The 15621-nt window shown below is 34.2% G+C and overlaps 1 protein-coding gene across 8 annotated transcripts in view; it reads left to right on the top strand.

Annotated features, from left to right (window-relative positions):
* Nucleotides 1-15621, top strand: part of HEATR5A (HEAT repeat containing 5A) — a 121256-nt gene that overhangs the window by 40738 nt on the left and 64897 nt on the right. For all 8 annotated transcript variants that reach the window (XM_058738745.1, XM_058738744.1, XM_058738742.1 and 5 more), the window contains 3 exons: nucleotides 2985-3094; nucleotides 7624-7787; nucleotides 7879-8054. In XM_058738745.1, coding sequence (XP_058594728.1) covers nucleotides 2985-3094; nucleotides 7624-7787; nucleotides 7879-8054 — 450 coding nt within the window. The remainder of the gene's footprint in view (nucleotides 1-2984; nucleotides 3095-7623; nucleotides 7788-7878; nucleotides 8055-15621) is intronic.

Below are 15621 nucleotides of genomic sequence, written 5' to 3'. Positions count from 1 at the left end.
TGGAAGGCAAACATTTAGTTACGTGATTTTTTTTTTTTAGGCTAGGATCTTGAAAGAAAAATACATATTAAAAGGGAAGGAAAGTTACTTGGTGGATATTGTATCTTCCAAACAGTAAGATTTAACCAAGAAATTAAATATTAAGCCTGTTAACCTTTTCAGGTATGCATTTTATTGGTTTGTTAGTGCTATTCTGTGTTCATAAGAACCAGATGCTTGTTAACAGTTTTAGTTTTTTGTTGTTTTTATTTTTCATACATTCGACTTAAACATATAAGAAAACATAAAGAAAATCCAATATATGTCAAGAGCACTTGTAATTTCCAAATTAATATAATGTATAGTTTAAAGAAAGTTTTTCCAGAAAGTATTTAATGATATAAAATTTAGTGTATTACACAAAAATACATTTAAGGTCTGGCTTACAAAGCATAATGATAAAATGAACACTGTGAATCCAACACAACCTGAGGAAGGATTAGCAAATGTTTGCTGTAAAGGGCCAGATTATAAACATTATAGGCTTTGCAGGCCATACAGTCTCTGTTGCATCTACTCAACCCTGTTGTAGCTCAAAAGCTGTCCTAGATAACCTATAAATGAGTGAATGTGGCTGTGTTCCAGTAAAACTTAATTTACAAAAACAGATGATGGGCCAGTGTTAGCTACACTTAAACTGGGACATTAACAATACTATTGAAGTTATCTGTGACTTCCTTTCTAACACCATTCTTTACTCTTTACTTTAGAGGTAATCACTATCCTGAATTTTATAGTTGTCATTCCTTTGCACTTTCAGAAAGTATATCACATATATATGCTTCCCTAAACAGTGTTTAGTTTAGTTTTGCTTGGTTTTGATTAGGCATATAGTATACTGTTTCTGAGACTTAACTTTTTTTACTCATCATGTTTCTCAATTTCGTCTATGAGTAAGTTTGTTCATTCATTTTGATTGTTATATAATATTTAATTGTGTGAGTATATAACTTATCCTAATTCTGTCAGTGAAATATCCAAATTACATATTTTCCAGAATTCTTGTATATTTATGCCAATAGTATATGTGAGTATCCTTTGCTCCAGTTCTTCACTAACATTTACTCAGACATCATTTCTAGCTTTCCAGTAGATATAAGTTGGTATCTCATTATGATTTTAATTTCTATATCTGGTTCCTAATTATTTGTCATTTTATATATTTATTATTCCTTAGTATGTCCCCTTCTAGGAAATCTGTATTCATGCATGTCTTTTATTTTTAGGTAAAATAGTTTTTTGATGAACAGACATTAACTGTCAGATTTATCAATCTTTTACTTTTTGGTTAGTACTTTCTGTCTTTTGGTTTAAAAAATCTTCAGATTTATAAAATTACTTTCTTATATTTCTAAAATATTTAAGGTTTTGTCTTTCACATTTCATTTAAGTCTTTAATCCATGTGGAATTGATTTTTGTGTTTGGAGTGAGGTAGGGATCCAATTTCATTTTACTTTTTAATATGGATAACAGATGGTCCCATTCTTTACTAAAGAATCCACACTAGCTCCAGCAGTTGCCATTCATCTGTCATGTATTGTATTCCTGTATACATGGTCTGTTTCCATGTTCTCTGTTTTGTTCCACTGGTGTGTTTGCCCTTTTCTGAGCCAATACCACATTATCTAGTAAATTTTAGTATCTGTTAAAGCAAGCTTGTTGGCCTTATTCATCTTTAGGCATAATTTGACCCTTCTTAACACTTCTGATGGTAGCCTGTTGAAATTTAATTGGAATTACATTGAGTCTATTGATAAATTTGAAGATAATTGGTATTTTTACAATAATCAAACACATTTCCTATTATTGAGGTCCTCTACAAATTATAATTGTTTTCTATGAAAGTCTTATATGTCTTTTTGCTTGTTTGTTTTAGTAAGTAAGTAAGCAAGCAAGCTCTGCACCCAATGTGGGGCTTGAACTCACGACCCCAAGATCAACAGTCACATGTTCTAAAGCCAACCAGGCACCCCAAGAATTTTTTTAAAATAGTATTTTATTAGGTGGTAAAATATAATAAGTTTTTTTGTTGCATAAATGATTGCTTCCTCTCTTAAGTTAAAACATACAAACCCCTTTTGTTATTTTTCTTAAACAAATTGAGAAAGTACTTAGGTCTGTATATTTCCTCTACTTCACTAATTTACAAATAGTCTTTTTAAAAATTGATTCCCAGATACTTTATATTTTTCATTGCTTTATCAATTAAGTATGTGGTAGTGGGAGAGTGTATGTATGTATAATTTCTTTATTGCTATTATATAAAAATGTAATTAAGATTATATCCAGCCACCTTGCTAAACTCTCCTGTATTAAACATTTATTTTTAGATTCTTCTGGATTTTTCCATTTATAATACTTATTTATAGTCTCTCTTTCCCCACATGTGTTAACTAGATTACTACCATTTAAAGCTAAATAAGGGGCAACTGGGTGGCTCAGTCAGTGAAGTGTCTGACTCCTAGTATCAACTCAGGTCATGATCTGACAATTCATGAGTTCAAACCCCACATCAGGCTCTGCACTGGGTGGCTTGGAGCCTGCTGGAAATTCTCTCTGTCTGTCTGTCTGTCTGTCTCTCTGTCTCTCTCCCTCTCTCCCTCCCTCTCTCCCTCCCTCTCTCCCTCCCTCTCTCCCTCCCTCTCTCCCTCTCTCCCTCCCTCTCTCCCTCTCTCCCTCCTGCCCTCTCTCCCTCCCTCCCTCTCTCCCTCCCTCTCTCCCTCTCTCTCCCTTCCCTCCCTCCCCCCTCCCCCTCCCTTGTGTGTGCTCTCTCTCTCTCTCAAAATAAATAAACTTAAAAAAAAAGGAAAGAAAGAAACATAAAAGGAGCACTCGTGTTTACTAATAATATGTGTAGCTATTTTGCATTTATATGTCAGCCTGTTTGGTGTTTATATGTTGTATAACTTATGTACTTAAAATACACTTTTTCTTTTACTTTAAGGCTTTCTTCAGTGCTAAAAGCATATGGAAGTCCTTTGAAAACACCATCATTAGTTTATAGACAGAGGCTTTATGAATTATTGATTTTATTACCTCCTGAAACCTATGAAGGTATGTGCTTTAAACCAAAATGTTTTGTTTGTGGCCAGGACAGTGCTTGGAAAGTAATACCTGAATGAATGAATGATATGGCATTTATTTAGTGTCTTACTTCTAGGAGGTTTAGGGAGTTCAATCTTAGCCATTGTGTTCACCATTATATAGTAAATAAAAAAAATTTTTTTAAGCCTATTTTTTAATCTCTTTCTTTTCTCCTCTGGGAAAAAAAGACCCTAGTTCCACTGTGTGGAAGAGAATGAGTCACAATGGTCTTGATTCTACTCTGGTCTTTGGTACAGAATATATAATGTAAGTCTACTAGACATTTGGCCATTCCTAGTTTCCTTCTATAGTGATTTTCTGCTGTACATATTATGTTCCACTATTCTATTCTTCACTCTGCCCAGATAGAAATTTAATACTCAACTACCAAGGGACACCTGGGTGGCTCAGTGGTTAAGCATCCAACTTTGTCTTAGGTCATGAACTCGTGCTTTCCAAGTTCGAGCCCCAGATCCAGCTCGCTGCTGTCTGCACAGAGCCCACTTGTAGAAGACAGATTCTCTGTCTCCCTCTTTCTGTGCCCCTGCCCCACTTGTGCTCTCTCTCAAAAATAAATAAACATTTACAAAAATACTGAACTACGAAGATATGATTGATTTTATAATGTTTAGGGTATAGGTTTTGCCTTTATTGGGTTCAAATACAACTTTAGATTACTGGCATACTATGATTCATAAAATAAACTTGCCCCTATTTTAAAATAGTCCTAAAAGCTTTCTTGTAAGTCTAAAGCACAGTTTTAAGAAAATATATTGCTACTGCCAAATACTCAAGATGCTTGTTTTAAGAGTCTTAATAATTAAGTTGATTATGACTTCAAATCTGCTTCCTGTAAAAATACTTTTATTGGCTTATATCCTTATTCTGCAAATAAATGCAGTATAATAGATACCACATTAGTTCAAACCTATAACTTGCAATTTCTGTTTTGGCCTTTATTATTGTGTGAATGGTATTGTTCCCACTGCCTCTCTTCCTGGTTCACAAATGTACCTAGCAAAATATTTGATGATAATCATTTAGTATAAGAAGAACTGGAAAAAGATGGGTACATTGTCATTTCCCAAGGACTGTATCAAAAGAATCATTTCTGTAGGGCAGACACTGTGGTAGAGATTGTATATATTATTTACTTCATTTATCTTAGCATAATACAATGAGCTAGTTACATTTTCCTCATTAGACAGATAAAGTTACAGCAAGTTTATAAAAAAACCAACTCAAGAACATATATGCAGTAAATAATGGAATCAAGATTATAGATATGCTTCATGCTGTGCTGTATACTGTTTATAAGTAACCTACAAAAGACTTAACAGTCAAGGCTTAATGATAAGTCTGTCTCATTGTGTGCTGTCTCTTACTACATAAAAGTATTTACCTCCTAGATATCTAATAAAAGCCCTAGGGATAATATCTATGTTCCATACCAGATAGTTGTCAACTTCTGGCAAAAGCAATTCCCTTTAGACATATCAATTTTACCATATTTTGGAGTTTAGTTTCAAACTACAGATGACAGAAATTGACTTATTTTTCAGTCTTGATTAAATATCTATGAATACCAAAATATCAATTTAAGATCTGCAGTGTATCTTCTAATGATAATATAAGTCTGCCCTATAAGGACTTAAAGAGAAGAACAAAGTCTTGTGCTTTTTTTCTCAGAATTGGAGTTTGAGAATGCAGTCAGAATTCCTAAAGAAATAACAGATATACACATGTATAGATTTTAAATTAGTTACAGAGTGTTCATAGGAAGACAAAGTTGGAAATTACTCTAAACTTCTTGAAAAATAGAATCTGAATTTACCCTCTTTATCAGTTTCAAGTGTATCTATTTTTCTAACATGACTTAAAGAAGAAATTAGTTAATAGAAAAATGAAAATATGGTGGTATTAATAGTTTTATGTTTCAACCAAAAATAGTAATTTGCCATTTCTTCGCTATCTTTTTTCTATCTTTAAAATTATAGAAATAAAATTAAGAATTTTTTCCTTAAAGACTTTTTTTTTTTTTAAATGGTACTCTTTTTAATAGATAAATGTGCATGGAGCATAACAATCAGAACTTTACCATTAAAATATCAATTGACACTTAAAATAATGGCTCATCATACAATAATAACCTATAGTAATTTCTAAATATTTAACACAAGAGGAAGTAGTAGTCTTTAAAGTATATATCTAATTATCTCAGAAAATATAGCAAGAAACAAAACAGAAGTTTATTGTGTTAAGATTTTATTTATTTTGAGAGACAGAGCATGAGCAGGGGAGGAGCAGAGAGAGAAAGGGGCAGAGAGAGAATCCCAAACAGACTGCACAGTGCCCAGTGTAGAGCTCCTAGGAACTGCGAGATCGTGACCTGAGCTGAGATCAAGAGCATTTGCTTAACCAACTGAGCCACCTGGTCGCCCCACAAAACAGAAGCTTAAAGTTCTAATGATATCACTTGGTACAGTGGGTTGTCAGAAGGTGAGTTTACAAGACATAGTAGGAAATTGTTTTTGTTACATGGGACTTATTTAAGAATTTATATGACTTTTCTTTGTGGTTGTTCAGCAGATGCAGATTTTTCTCACGAGAGTGACTTAGTTTTCTGAGGCTTGTCTAGTAAAAATTGGGTTCTTAGTTTTTATTTCCTATTTAGTATTGTTATGGATCCCCTTTCAAGTATTTTAATATTCTCTACACTAGATATTGCTCCTCATTAGCATCACAAAGTCAGTGATGTATGTCTATTAAAAAAGCATATCTGCATTTTAAAATGGAATCATCCTTGGGTTGCCTGGGTGGTTCAGTTGGTTAAGTGTCTGACTCTTGATCTCTACTCAGGTAATGATCTCATGGTTGTGAGATCGAGCCCCACATCTGTCTCTGTGCTGATAGCCCAGAGCCTGCTTGGGATTCTCTTGCATGCTCGCTCTCTCTCTCTCTCTCTCTCTCTTGCTCTCTCTCGCTCTCTCTCTCTCTCTGCCCCTCTCTCCAACTTGAGTGCTCTCTATCTCTCTCTCTCTTCAAAATAAATAAAAATAAACTTTGAAAAAAATATAAAAGAAAATGGAATCATCCTTAAGTGTACTTTGTTTAGGGACCTTTAGGTGAGCTGTCACTTTAAATGAGAAATGGAGGGGACTGGCTGGCTCAGTCCATGGAGTGTGTGACTCTTGATCTCTAGATTCTAAGTTTGACTTTGATGTTTGGTGTAGAGATTACTTAAAAATAAAAAAATCTTTAAAAACATAAGTGAGAAATAGAGAAACTATTTCCACATTTAGTTGTAAATACGTTTGAAATGGTAATTAGGTTAATGTGATAATGGACAAATTTATCAAAATGTACATATAGGAGAGACAACCATATACTGTCTCATGTCTTAGAGAAGATTGCAATGCCACCTGTGAACTAGGTTGACCCCCAAAACACAAATAAAATGAATCCTTTCTGGATTCAAGTTCCAAATTATTAATTTACAAAACAATACAGACAATATAGGAACACATTAAGCTGCACTGGGGGGCATAATCACAAAAACTCAGACTGTAGAAACTTGTTCAGAACAAATAACCTCATTTCTTCAAATAAATTATGGGGTGTGGGGAAGGTAGAGAGAAAACCTTTAGATTGAATGAGACTTAAGGTGTATCAATTAGTTAAAACATATAGGCTTTACTTAGACCTTGATTCAAACAAAAGCAAACAAAAACAGGCATTTATGACAATTGAAAATTTGAATACTGAGTGAATATTTGATGTTTAGTGGTTTTTAAAACATTAAAAAGAACTATGATATTATAATAGGATTGTTTAAAATGTCCTTAACTTTCAGTGATATACAAGGAAATATTTATAGATGAAATGAAATGCTTTTAGGATTTGCTTCAGAATAATATGAGAGGTGGTGAGATAGTAGATGGAGGTATAGGTGAAGCAAAATTGATCCAGCTGGTCAAGATGCTGAGGTGGTGGGGAGGGGTATCATAATACTATTATGTCTGCTTTTGTATATGTTTGAAATTTTCCATAATGAAAATGTGTCTAATGTTCATAAATTTTTTTTAGGCTGTGTTTTTTTTTTTAAACAAATGTAATTTATCTGCTTTTTAGGCTGTGTTTTTTTTTAAACAAATGTAATTTATCTGCTTTTATATTCATCTTTTTTAATTCTATTTTTGTACTTCATGTCACTTTATTTAAAATGATGGTAGTATTTATTCAGCATCACAAGGTATATACACACATACTTTGAGATGTCTTTTCAGTATGTATTCTTAGCCTTGTGACCAGTAACACATAGTTGAGCCATTTGTTTGTAGGGCATTTTTCAAGGATGATATATGTCATCTTTGGCTATGATAGATTAAAGTTGGCTGATGTATAGATTAAAGTTCTGCTTGTTTTTTTTTTAACCCTGTACTCTAATTGGTTAACTGCTTTTACTAAATTGCTAATTGCTGATTTCTCTAACTCAACAGGAAACCTTTGTGCCATCCTCAAAGAGCTGGCTGCTGACTTGACTGCCTCTGATATACAGGTGGCAGCATCTGCATTTTTACTTCCACCCCTCTGTCATAGGGATGATCTTGTGATATTAAGTCCTTTGCTACAAGAAACTGACCATAGATTTATTGAAGAACAGGTATAGTGATTTTCCATTGACTCTTGGGTTGATTCATTCTGTGAACAGTCATTTTAATTTTTTATATATATTTTTGTTTGTTTGTTTTTAGCTGCTGCTTGGTAATGGTATTGCTTGTGGAAGTTTGGAGTATGACCCTTATGCTATTTATGAGAAAGATGTATTGGGAGATTCAGTGCCTAAGCCCCTACCTCCAGTACTATCAGTTATTAGCTCTGCAGTCAAGCTCTTTGGAGTTGTATGTGCTCATGTGGGAGAAGCTCAAAGGTAAACCATCTTTAGTAGTTCACTTATCCTGAATTAAATTGTTCCCTTACCCTGAAATATAATATTTAAGAGTTGGTAATTGGTTCAGTGAATGTGTAACAGAACTGGTGCGTAAGAAAAATATTGTCAGAAGTTCTCATTAGTATAAAAGATTTTTTTTAATGTTTGTGAAAGAGAGTCATGCATGTGCATGTACCCGTGACCAGGGGAGGGGCAGAGAGAGAAGGAGAGAGAGAGAGAGAGAGAATGAGAGAGAGAGAGAGAGAGAGAGAGAGAGAGAATGAGAATCCTATACAGGTTCTGTGCTGCCAGAGCAGAGCGGGACACAGGGCTCAATACCATGAACTGTGAGATCATGACGTGAGCCAAAATCAAGAGTCTGACATTTAACCACTGAGCCACCCAGGCACCCCACTATAAAAGATTTCTTATAGATGACAAGTAAAAGTGAGATAAAGGCTCTTGTTTAATGATTCACCTGGCTAATACCTAATAAGTATTAAGTCAATAAATTAAATTCAATTAAACTGAAAACTGCTAAGCTCTGTTGTGATATAATACTTCACCCACAATACAAATGAAAATACAAATTAAAAAACTCATTGATACCAGAATTTTGATTTAGGGGCACTTGGGTGGCTCATTTGATTAAGTGTCTGACTCTTGGTTTTGGCTTGGTTCATGATCACATGGTTCATGAGATTGAGCCCTGCATGGTGCTATCTGCATGGAGCCTGTTTTGGATTCTTCCTCTCACTCTCTCTCTGCCCCTTCCCTGCTCATGTGTGCTCTCTCCCTCTCAAAAATAAATAAATAAACTTTAAAAGGTTTTTTTTATTTAAAAAAATAAAAAAAGTTTTGATTTATGAGTTACTGTTACAAAAAAGAACACTGATTTTCTGCTTAGATTAGGTCTCATAGGCTTTCTTACCTTGGAGGTTTTGTGGAGCCATTATAGTTTTGTGGATTTCAAAAATTAGATTAAAATTGATTAGTCTTCAGTTTGGTAGATTTCTGTCCACTCGAAGTAAACTTCAGTTTTGAAATACCACAGGCTAATAAATGGTTTCTTATTGAGAATGACAGTTTCTTTTGATAACTGAAGTAATACCTTTCATGGAGATCAAAAAACACTACTTGTATCTAGTATTCAGGAAATTCTGTGAGATACTAAATGTGATGTGAATTTCTCCTATAGGCTATGCTGTTTAACAATTTACAAATTAATAAGTATCCTCATTTATTCATATTCTCTCCTTCCTTCCCTTTGCTCTCTTTCTCTCTCCCTCTCTCCCTCACTCCACTGCCTCTCACCCTCTCTTTCTTCCTCTCTGCTTCTGGCATGCTAAACTAAAAATAATACATGTAACTAGATCATAGCTTTTGTATCATTTTTATCTAGTTATGTCTTCCAGAGAATACCAATTAGGTAGAGAATTTACTCTCTTTGACGAACATTCACAAAAATATTTGAGTCTTATCAGCAACACATTTTTGGGTTTTGTTTGTTTGTTTTCTTTTTAAAGTAAGCTTTAGGCCCAATATGGGGCTTGAACTCATGACCCCAAGATCAAGAGTCACATGTTCTACAAACTATGTGACCCTGACAACACATTTTTGAAACAGGTCTTTAGATACTTTACTTTCAGGGGATTGAAAAGTGAATAAACTTTATGTTCAGTTTTAATAGTCTCATGTCATTTTATTGAAAATGATGGTGGTATTTCCTCAGTATCATAAGATAGACACACACACACACTTTGAGATGTCTTTCCAGAACTTAAATTTCAAAACATGGTGTTTTTCCCAAATTTATTTATAGCCTATAGCTCCCTGTATATACTGTAACCATAAACTTATGGTATTTAGACAACTTAATGACTAAATTATAAATGAATGTCATAGCACTAAAAGATGAGAGGAAAATCACAGTAGTCTGGAATATTCAAAGAATTGATAGAGAGGATGGGAGTTGAACTAGTCTGTATCTGTACCGTGTTATAGAGCGTACAATTTAAAATAATTAATTTGGGTTATTACAGTAGTAATTGCAGTGATGAAACTTGTAGGTAAAATATTTAAATTAAGCATGTTCTTAAATGGCTCCACTAACTCTTTTTGATAGATCTAAGACAAAAAGTAAAAAAGAAAAGAATATACATCTTCCAAACTTTCCTTTTAAAAAATTGATTTTATAGGGTGCATGGTTGCTCCCCACCAAGCTCAGTCATGTAGCTCAGTTAGTTAAGCATCTGACTTCGGCCCAGGTCATGATCTTGTGGTTCGTGAGTTCGAGCCCCACATCAGGCTCTGTGCTGACAGCTCAGAGCCTGGAGCCTGCTTCTGATTCTGTGTCTCCCTCTCTCTGCTCCAAACCCCACCCCCCCCACCAAGAATAAATAAACATTTAAAAAAAAATTTTAACAAAAGTAAAAAATTGATTATATTACTCTCAGAGAAGTTGTTTTTTGGGTTTTGGGTTTTTTTTTTTTTTTTTTTTTTTTTTTAAGAGTTATTGCCCATTTGCAGTTTAGGAAAATGGCTTTTCACTTCTGTTTAAAATTTAATTAACTTTATACTAAGTTTCTTTAACCTCACCTGGACTAAAATAGTATATAGAATGAATATATATTTAATGAGGGAAGGTTTTGTTTAATAAAAATATTGAGACCTGGTAAAAGCAAAACATACTGTGTTTAGAGTCTAACTGAATAAAAATAGTAGGCAGGGTTGCCTGGATGACTCAGTTGGTTAAGCATCCGACTTCAGCTCAGGTCATGATCTCATAGTTCATAAGTTTGAGCCCTGCATTAGGCTCTCTGCTGTCAGCACAGAGCCTGCTTCAGATCCTCTGTCTCCCTCTCTCTCTCTTCCTCTCTCTCTCTCTCTCTCTCTCAAAATAAATAAACATCAAAAAAAAAAAAATAGGAGGCAGTACTTTGGAGATTTTTAAAGGAAGTGGTCTAGCAGGATCCCAGATATAAAAAGTGGGTCATAAGCATCCATTAGCAGTCACCATTGGGTGTCATTAGAGGACCAGAGGAGAGAAACTACTTAAATAAGAAAGTTAAGTTTCTAATTTCCTGTTGTCCAGATAGGACACTTGTTAAAAATGCGCACCCTTTTTCTTTTGGCTGTATATTTACATTTCTAGAGAAAAAAAATGTTTTTAATCAAAGTACTACTATATTTGACAACCAACAGCTGAATATTTCAAAGCATTTTGTTGTCATTGAGGTTAGCTTTGTGTTTAAACAGCTTAAAAGAAATTCTTTTATAACAAGAGATTGCCCTAAGATTAGAAATACATTTTTCATATTCTATTTATGCATGTAGAAATTAAGTTGTCTTTAAGTCAGTTGGTTTTCTCTATTTTGACTATAGGATTTTAAAAGTAAGAAAGCTTTGCATTGGTAATTTTAAATGACTAAAATGTTTAAATTTCTAGAGTGTTAAGATAATTTTATATAGAAAAAAACTGTGATTGTTCTTGTGCTTGTGTTGTTTGTAGTTACTTTCAAACATTTTGCACCTACATCCAAAGAATGAATTACTTAATTCACCTGAAGATTGTTCTGACCTTGACAATACGTTGCAGTCATATGGACAACTTTTTAAATTGTAGATTCTGATTTAATAGTATGGTATGTGGGGCACCTGATGGCTCAGTCCCTTAAGCTTCTGACTCTTGGTTTCACTCAGGTCACAATCTCACGGTTCATTAAGATTGAGCCCTGCATCAAGGCTCTGCACTAACAGTGTGGAGCCTGCTTGGGATTCTCTCTCTCTCTCTCTCTCTCTCTCTCTCTCTCTCTCTCTCTCTCTCTCTCTTTATATCACTCTCTTTTTCAAAATAAATAAAAATAATAGTATGGTATGCATATATGTTAGGTATTGAAAATTTAAAAACTCCTTAGGTGATTCTGACATGCAGCCAGGGTGAGAACCACTGCTATATAAATGCTGTAAAATGTCATAGATTGTGAGTTGATGGAGAAAGAGAAAAAGCATAGTTCTAGTTCACAATACTAGAAATTTTCACCATAGACACCTTCCCTGAAAGCATATTAAATCATCATTTTCAGATGTTATGTCTTGCTGTTTAGTCAGTTGGTGGTGTATTTTTAATTTCTCTAGATCCAAAACTTTGTTTCAGCATCTAATTTCATTCCAAACTAATAATTGTATGTTATAATCAATATTACTTAAGCATATTAATTCAGTATTACTAAAATCAAGTCACCTCCATCTTCCTGAAGATTCAGAATGTTTTGTTGAGATCTCCATCAGCATTTGGGGATACAGGGTGGAGAAAAAATAGAGGGCTCTGGAAGTCCCCTGTACAGGTCAAATTTTATTACAATATAACAAACTTCTCAAGCTATAACCTTAGGTATTTTTAGTAATTTCAGCATGATATAGTTCCATTGATAAAAGATGAGGATATGATCTAATAATGACATTTTAGGCTTTTAAATTTGTGAGTCTGACCATGTGGTTATCCTTAATTTCTTTGTTGTCTTGTTTACATAACCTCTCCATAGTCTTCTCTACAGGCAATTTAGACATAAATACGTTCTTGAAACAAAATGCCTTTAATATGGTCTTAAAACACAGGCGAAAAAGTTTTATATATAGTATATTTGTCATATTGTTTATAATGAAAATTAGAAGTAGCCTAAATGTCCAAACTAGGAAATTGGTTAAATAAACTATTATATTGCCAGACTATGTTTTACTAATAGGTGTTTAAAATTATTTCAATGTAGTAGTTAACAAGATGGGAATGATGTTTGGGAGGAAAAAATATTTTAACAAAGTATACACTGTGATCCTAATTTTCTAAAAACGATACTCCTCTGTCTTTGTGGGGAAGACTAAAACAAATATGCCAAAATGGTAACAGTGGCTCTTTCTAGATGGTGGGATAAGGAATGAATTTCTTTTTCTTTCATTTGCCTTTATCACTTTTTCAAATTAATTGTGATGAACAAAATTAACCTTGAAATAAGGAAATATTTAAATAAATCAAGTACTTAAGGTTACTGTGGTTTTCCCAAAATATCTAGTGCTCTACTATGTTTATTACATTCTGTGAATTGGTTTTATATATACTCCTTTCCCCAACTCATGAAATCCACAGACTCCTACCTTCCTTCCTTTTTTTCTAACTTCTTCCACAGTTGGATTTCTTAAAAGTACAGTGCCCATATCTATGCAGTCTTTTTTAGTGCCATTTGGAGAACTTGACTTAGGCTTTGTTGCCTCCATAGAATGATAGAGGGGCAGAGACAGAGGGAGACACCAGGCTCTGAGCTGTCAGCACAGAGCCCAATGTGAGGCTTGAACCACGAACTGTAAGATCATGACCTGAACCAAAGTTAGATGCTTAACCAACTGAGCCACCCAGGTGCCCCAGAGGCAGTGTTTTTTTTGTTGTTGTTGTTGGTTTGTTTTCATATTAAATATAATTTATTGTCAAATTGGTTTGCATACAACACCCAGTGCTCATCCCAACAGGTGCCCTCCTCAATGCCCATCACCCACTTTCCCCTCTTGCCCGCCTCCCATCAAAACTCAGTTTGTTCTCAGTATTTAAGAGTCTCTTATGGTTTGCCTCCTTTCCTCTCTGTAACTTTTAGGAGCAATGTTTTTAAAACCTTGGAGATAATAGTGTAAAATTGGGGTGGTTTATTTTATGCTTACCTATCTTTAATCTCATCATAAGGATTTAAAAGCCCTGTGCTGCTTATATGTGGAATCTAAAAAACAAAACAAACAAATAGAACAAAACAGAAACACATTCATAAATACTGAGAACAGGAGCACCTGGGTGATTCAGTTAAGCATCCAACTCTTGATTTTGGCTCAAGTCATGATCTCTCGGATTGTACGATTGAGCCCCGCATCCTGCTTGGGTCTCTCTCTCTTCTCTCTCTCTCTCTCTCTCTCTCTCTCTCTCTCTCTCTCTCTCTTCTCTCTTCTCTCTTCTCTCTTTCTGCCTTTCTCCTGTTGTGTTCTCTCTCTCTTTAAATAAATAAATGAACTTCAAATACATACATACATACTGAGGACAAACTGATGATTGCTACAAGGGAGGGGGATGGCACAGGATGGGCAAAATAGGTGAAGGGGATTAAGAGGTCTGAACTTCAAGTTATAAAATAAATAAAGCATGGAGATGAAAATAAAGCATAGGGAATATAGTCAATAATATTGTAATAATTTTGTATGGTGACAGATGGTAACCAGACTTAATGGTGATAATCACTTCATAATGCATATGAATGTCAAATCCCTTTGTTATACACTGAAATTAATACATCCTTTTTTAAAAAATTTTTTTTAATTTAATTTTTTATTTTTTTAAATTTACATCCAAATTAGTTAGCATACAGTGCAACAATGATTTCAGGAGTAGATTCCTTAATGCCCCTTTTCCATTGAGCCCATCCCCCTTCTCACACCCCCTCCAGTAACCCTCAGTTTGTTCTCCATATTTATGAGTCTCTTATGTTTTGTCCCCCTCCCTGTTTTTATATTATTTTTGTTTCCCTTCCCTTATGCTCATCTGTTTTGTCTCTTAAAGTCCTCATATGAGTGAAGTCATATGATTTTTGTCTTTCTCCGACTAATTTCACTTAGTATAACACCCTCCAATTCCATCCATGTAGTTGCAAATGGCAAGATTTCATTTTTTTGATTGCCAAGTAATACTCCATTGTATATATATATACCACATCTTCTTTATCCATTCATCCATCGATGGACATTTGGGCTCTTTCCATACTTTGGGTATTGGTGACAGTGCTGCTATAAACATGGGGGTTCGAAACAACACACTTGTATCCCATGGATAAATACCTAGTAGTGCAATTGCTGGGTTGCAGGATAGTTCTATTTTTAGTTTTTTGAGGAACCTCCATACTGTTTTCCAGAGTGACTGCACCAGCTTGCATTCCCATGAAATTAATACATCCTATGTCAACTGAACTTTCAATTAAAAAATAGCAAATAAAATAATTAAATAAAAGCCCTGTGTTGTAAGGGAATGTAAAACAATTCACAGAAGCTACATAAATAGCTAATGGACACATTCAACCCCAGACCAAAAATAATGTATATATCCATCATAGTTAGAATTGTGAAAACTGGAAAATTGCTGTCTCCATCAGGAGAATGATTGAACAAATTGTAATGCATGTGCATAGTAAAATTTGACTTCGTGAAAGTTACCAAAGAATAAGAATGATTTGACAGGTGCTAAGGAGGTAATGTTAAATGAGAAATACAGGAGTTAAAATTATGTTAATATATAGTATGATACCAAGTACATTTTTAAAGTATAGTTGAGGGCTGAAAGGGCTGTAATTGTCATTACCTATGGATGACATAAGTGGGTGCTGCCTTTGAAATGAATCAATGTATTTGAATCCAGTTAAGTCCTATTAAGAACAAAATGGTTACTGCAAGTTAACTTTTTTGAGAGAGAGCACGCACTTGAGCTGGGGAGAGGAGCCAGGGAGAGAGAGAGATCGCAAGCACGAGAATGAATCTTAAGCAGGCT

This window comes from Neofelis nebulosa, chromosome 7 (assembly GCF_028018385.1).
Source record: "Neofelis nebulosa isolate mNeoNeb1 chromosome 7, mNeoNeb1.pri, whole genome shotgun sequence".
Classification (NCBI taxonomy): Eukaryota; Metazoa; Chordata; class Mammalia; order Carnivora; family Felidae; genus Neofelis; species Neofelis nebulosa.
This window is presented reverse-complemented; position numbering and strand designations above follow the sequence as displayed.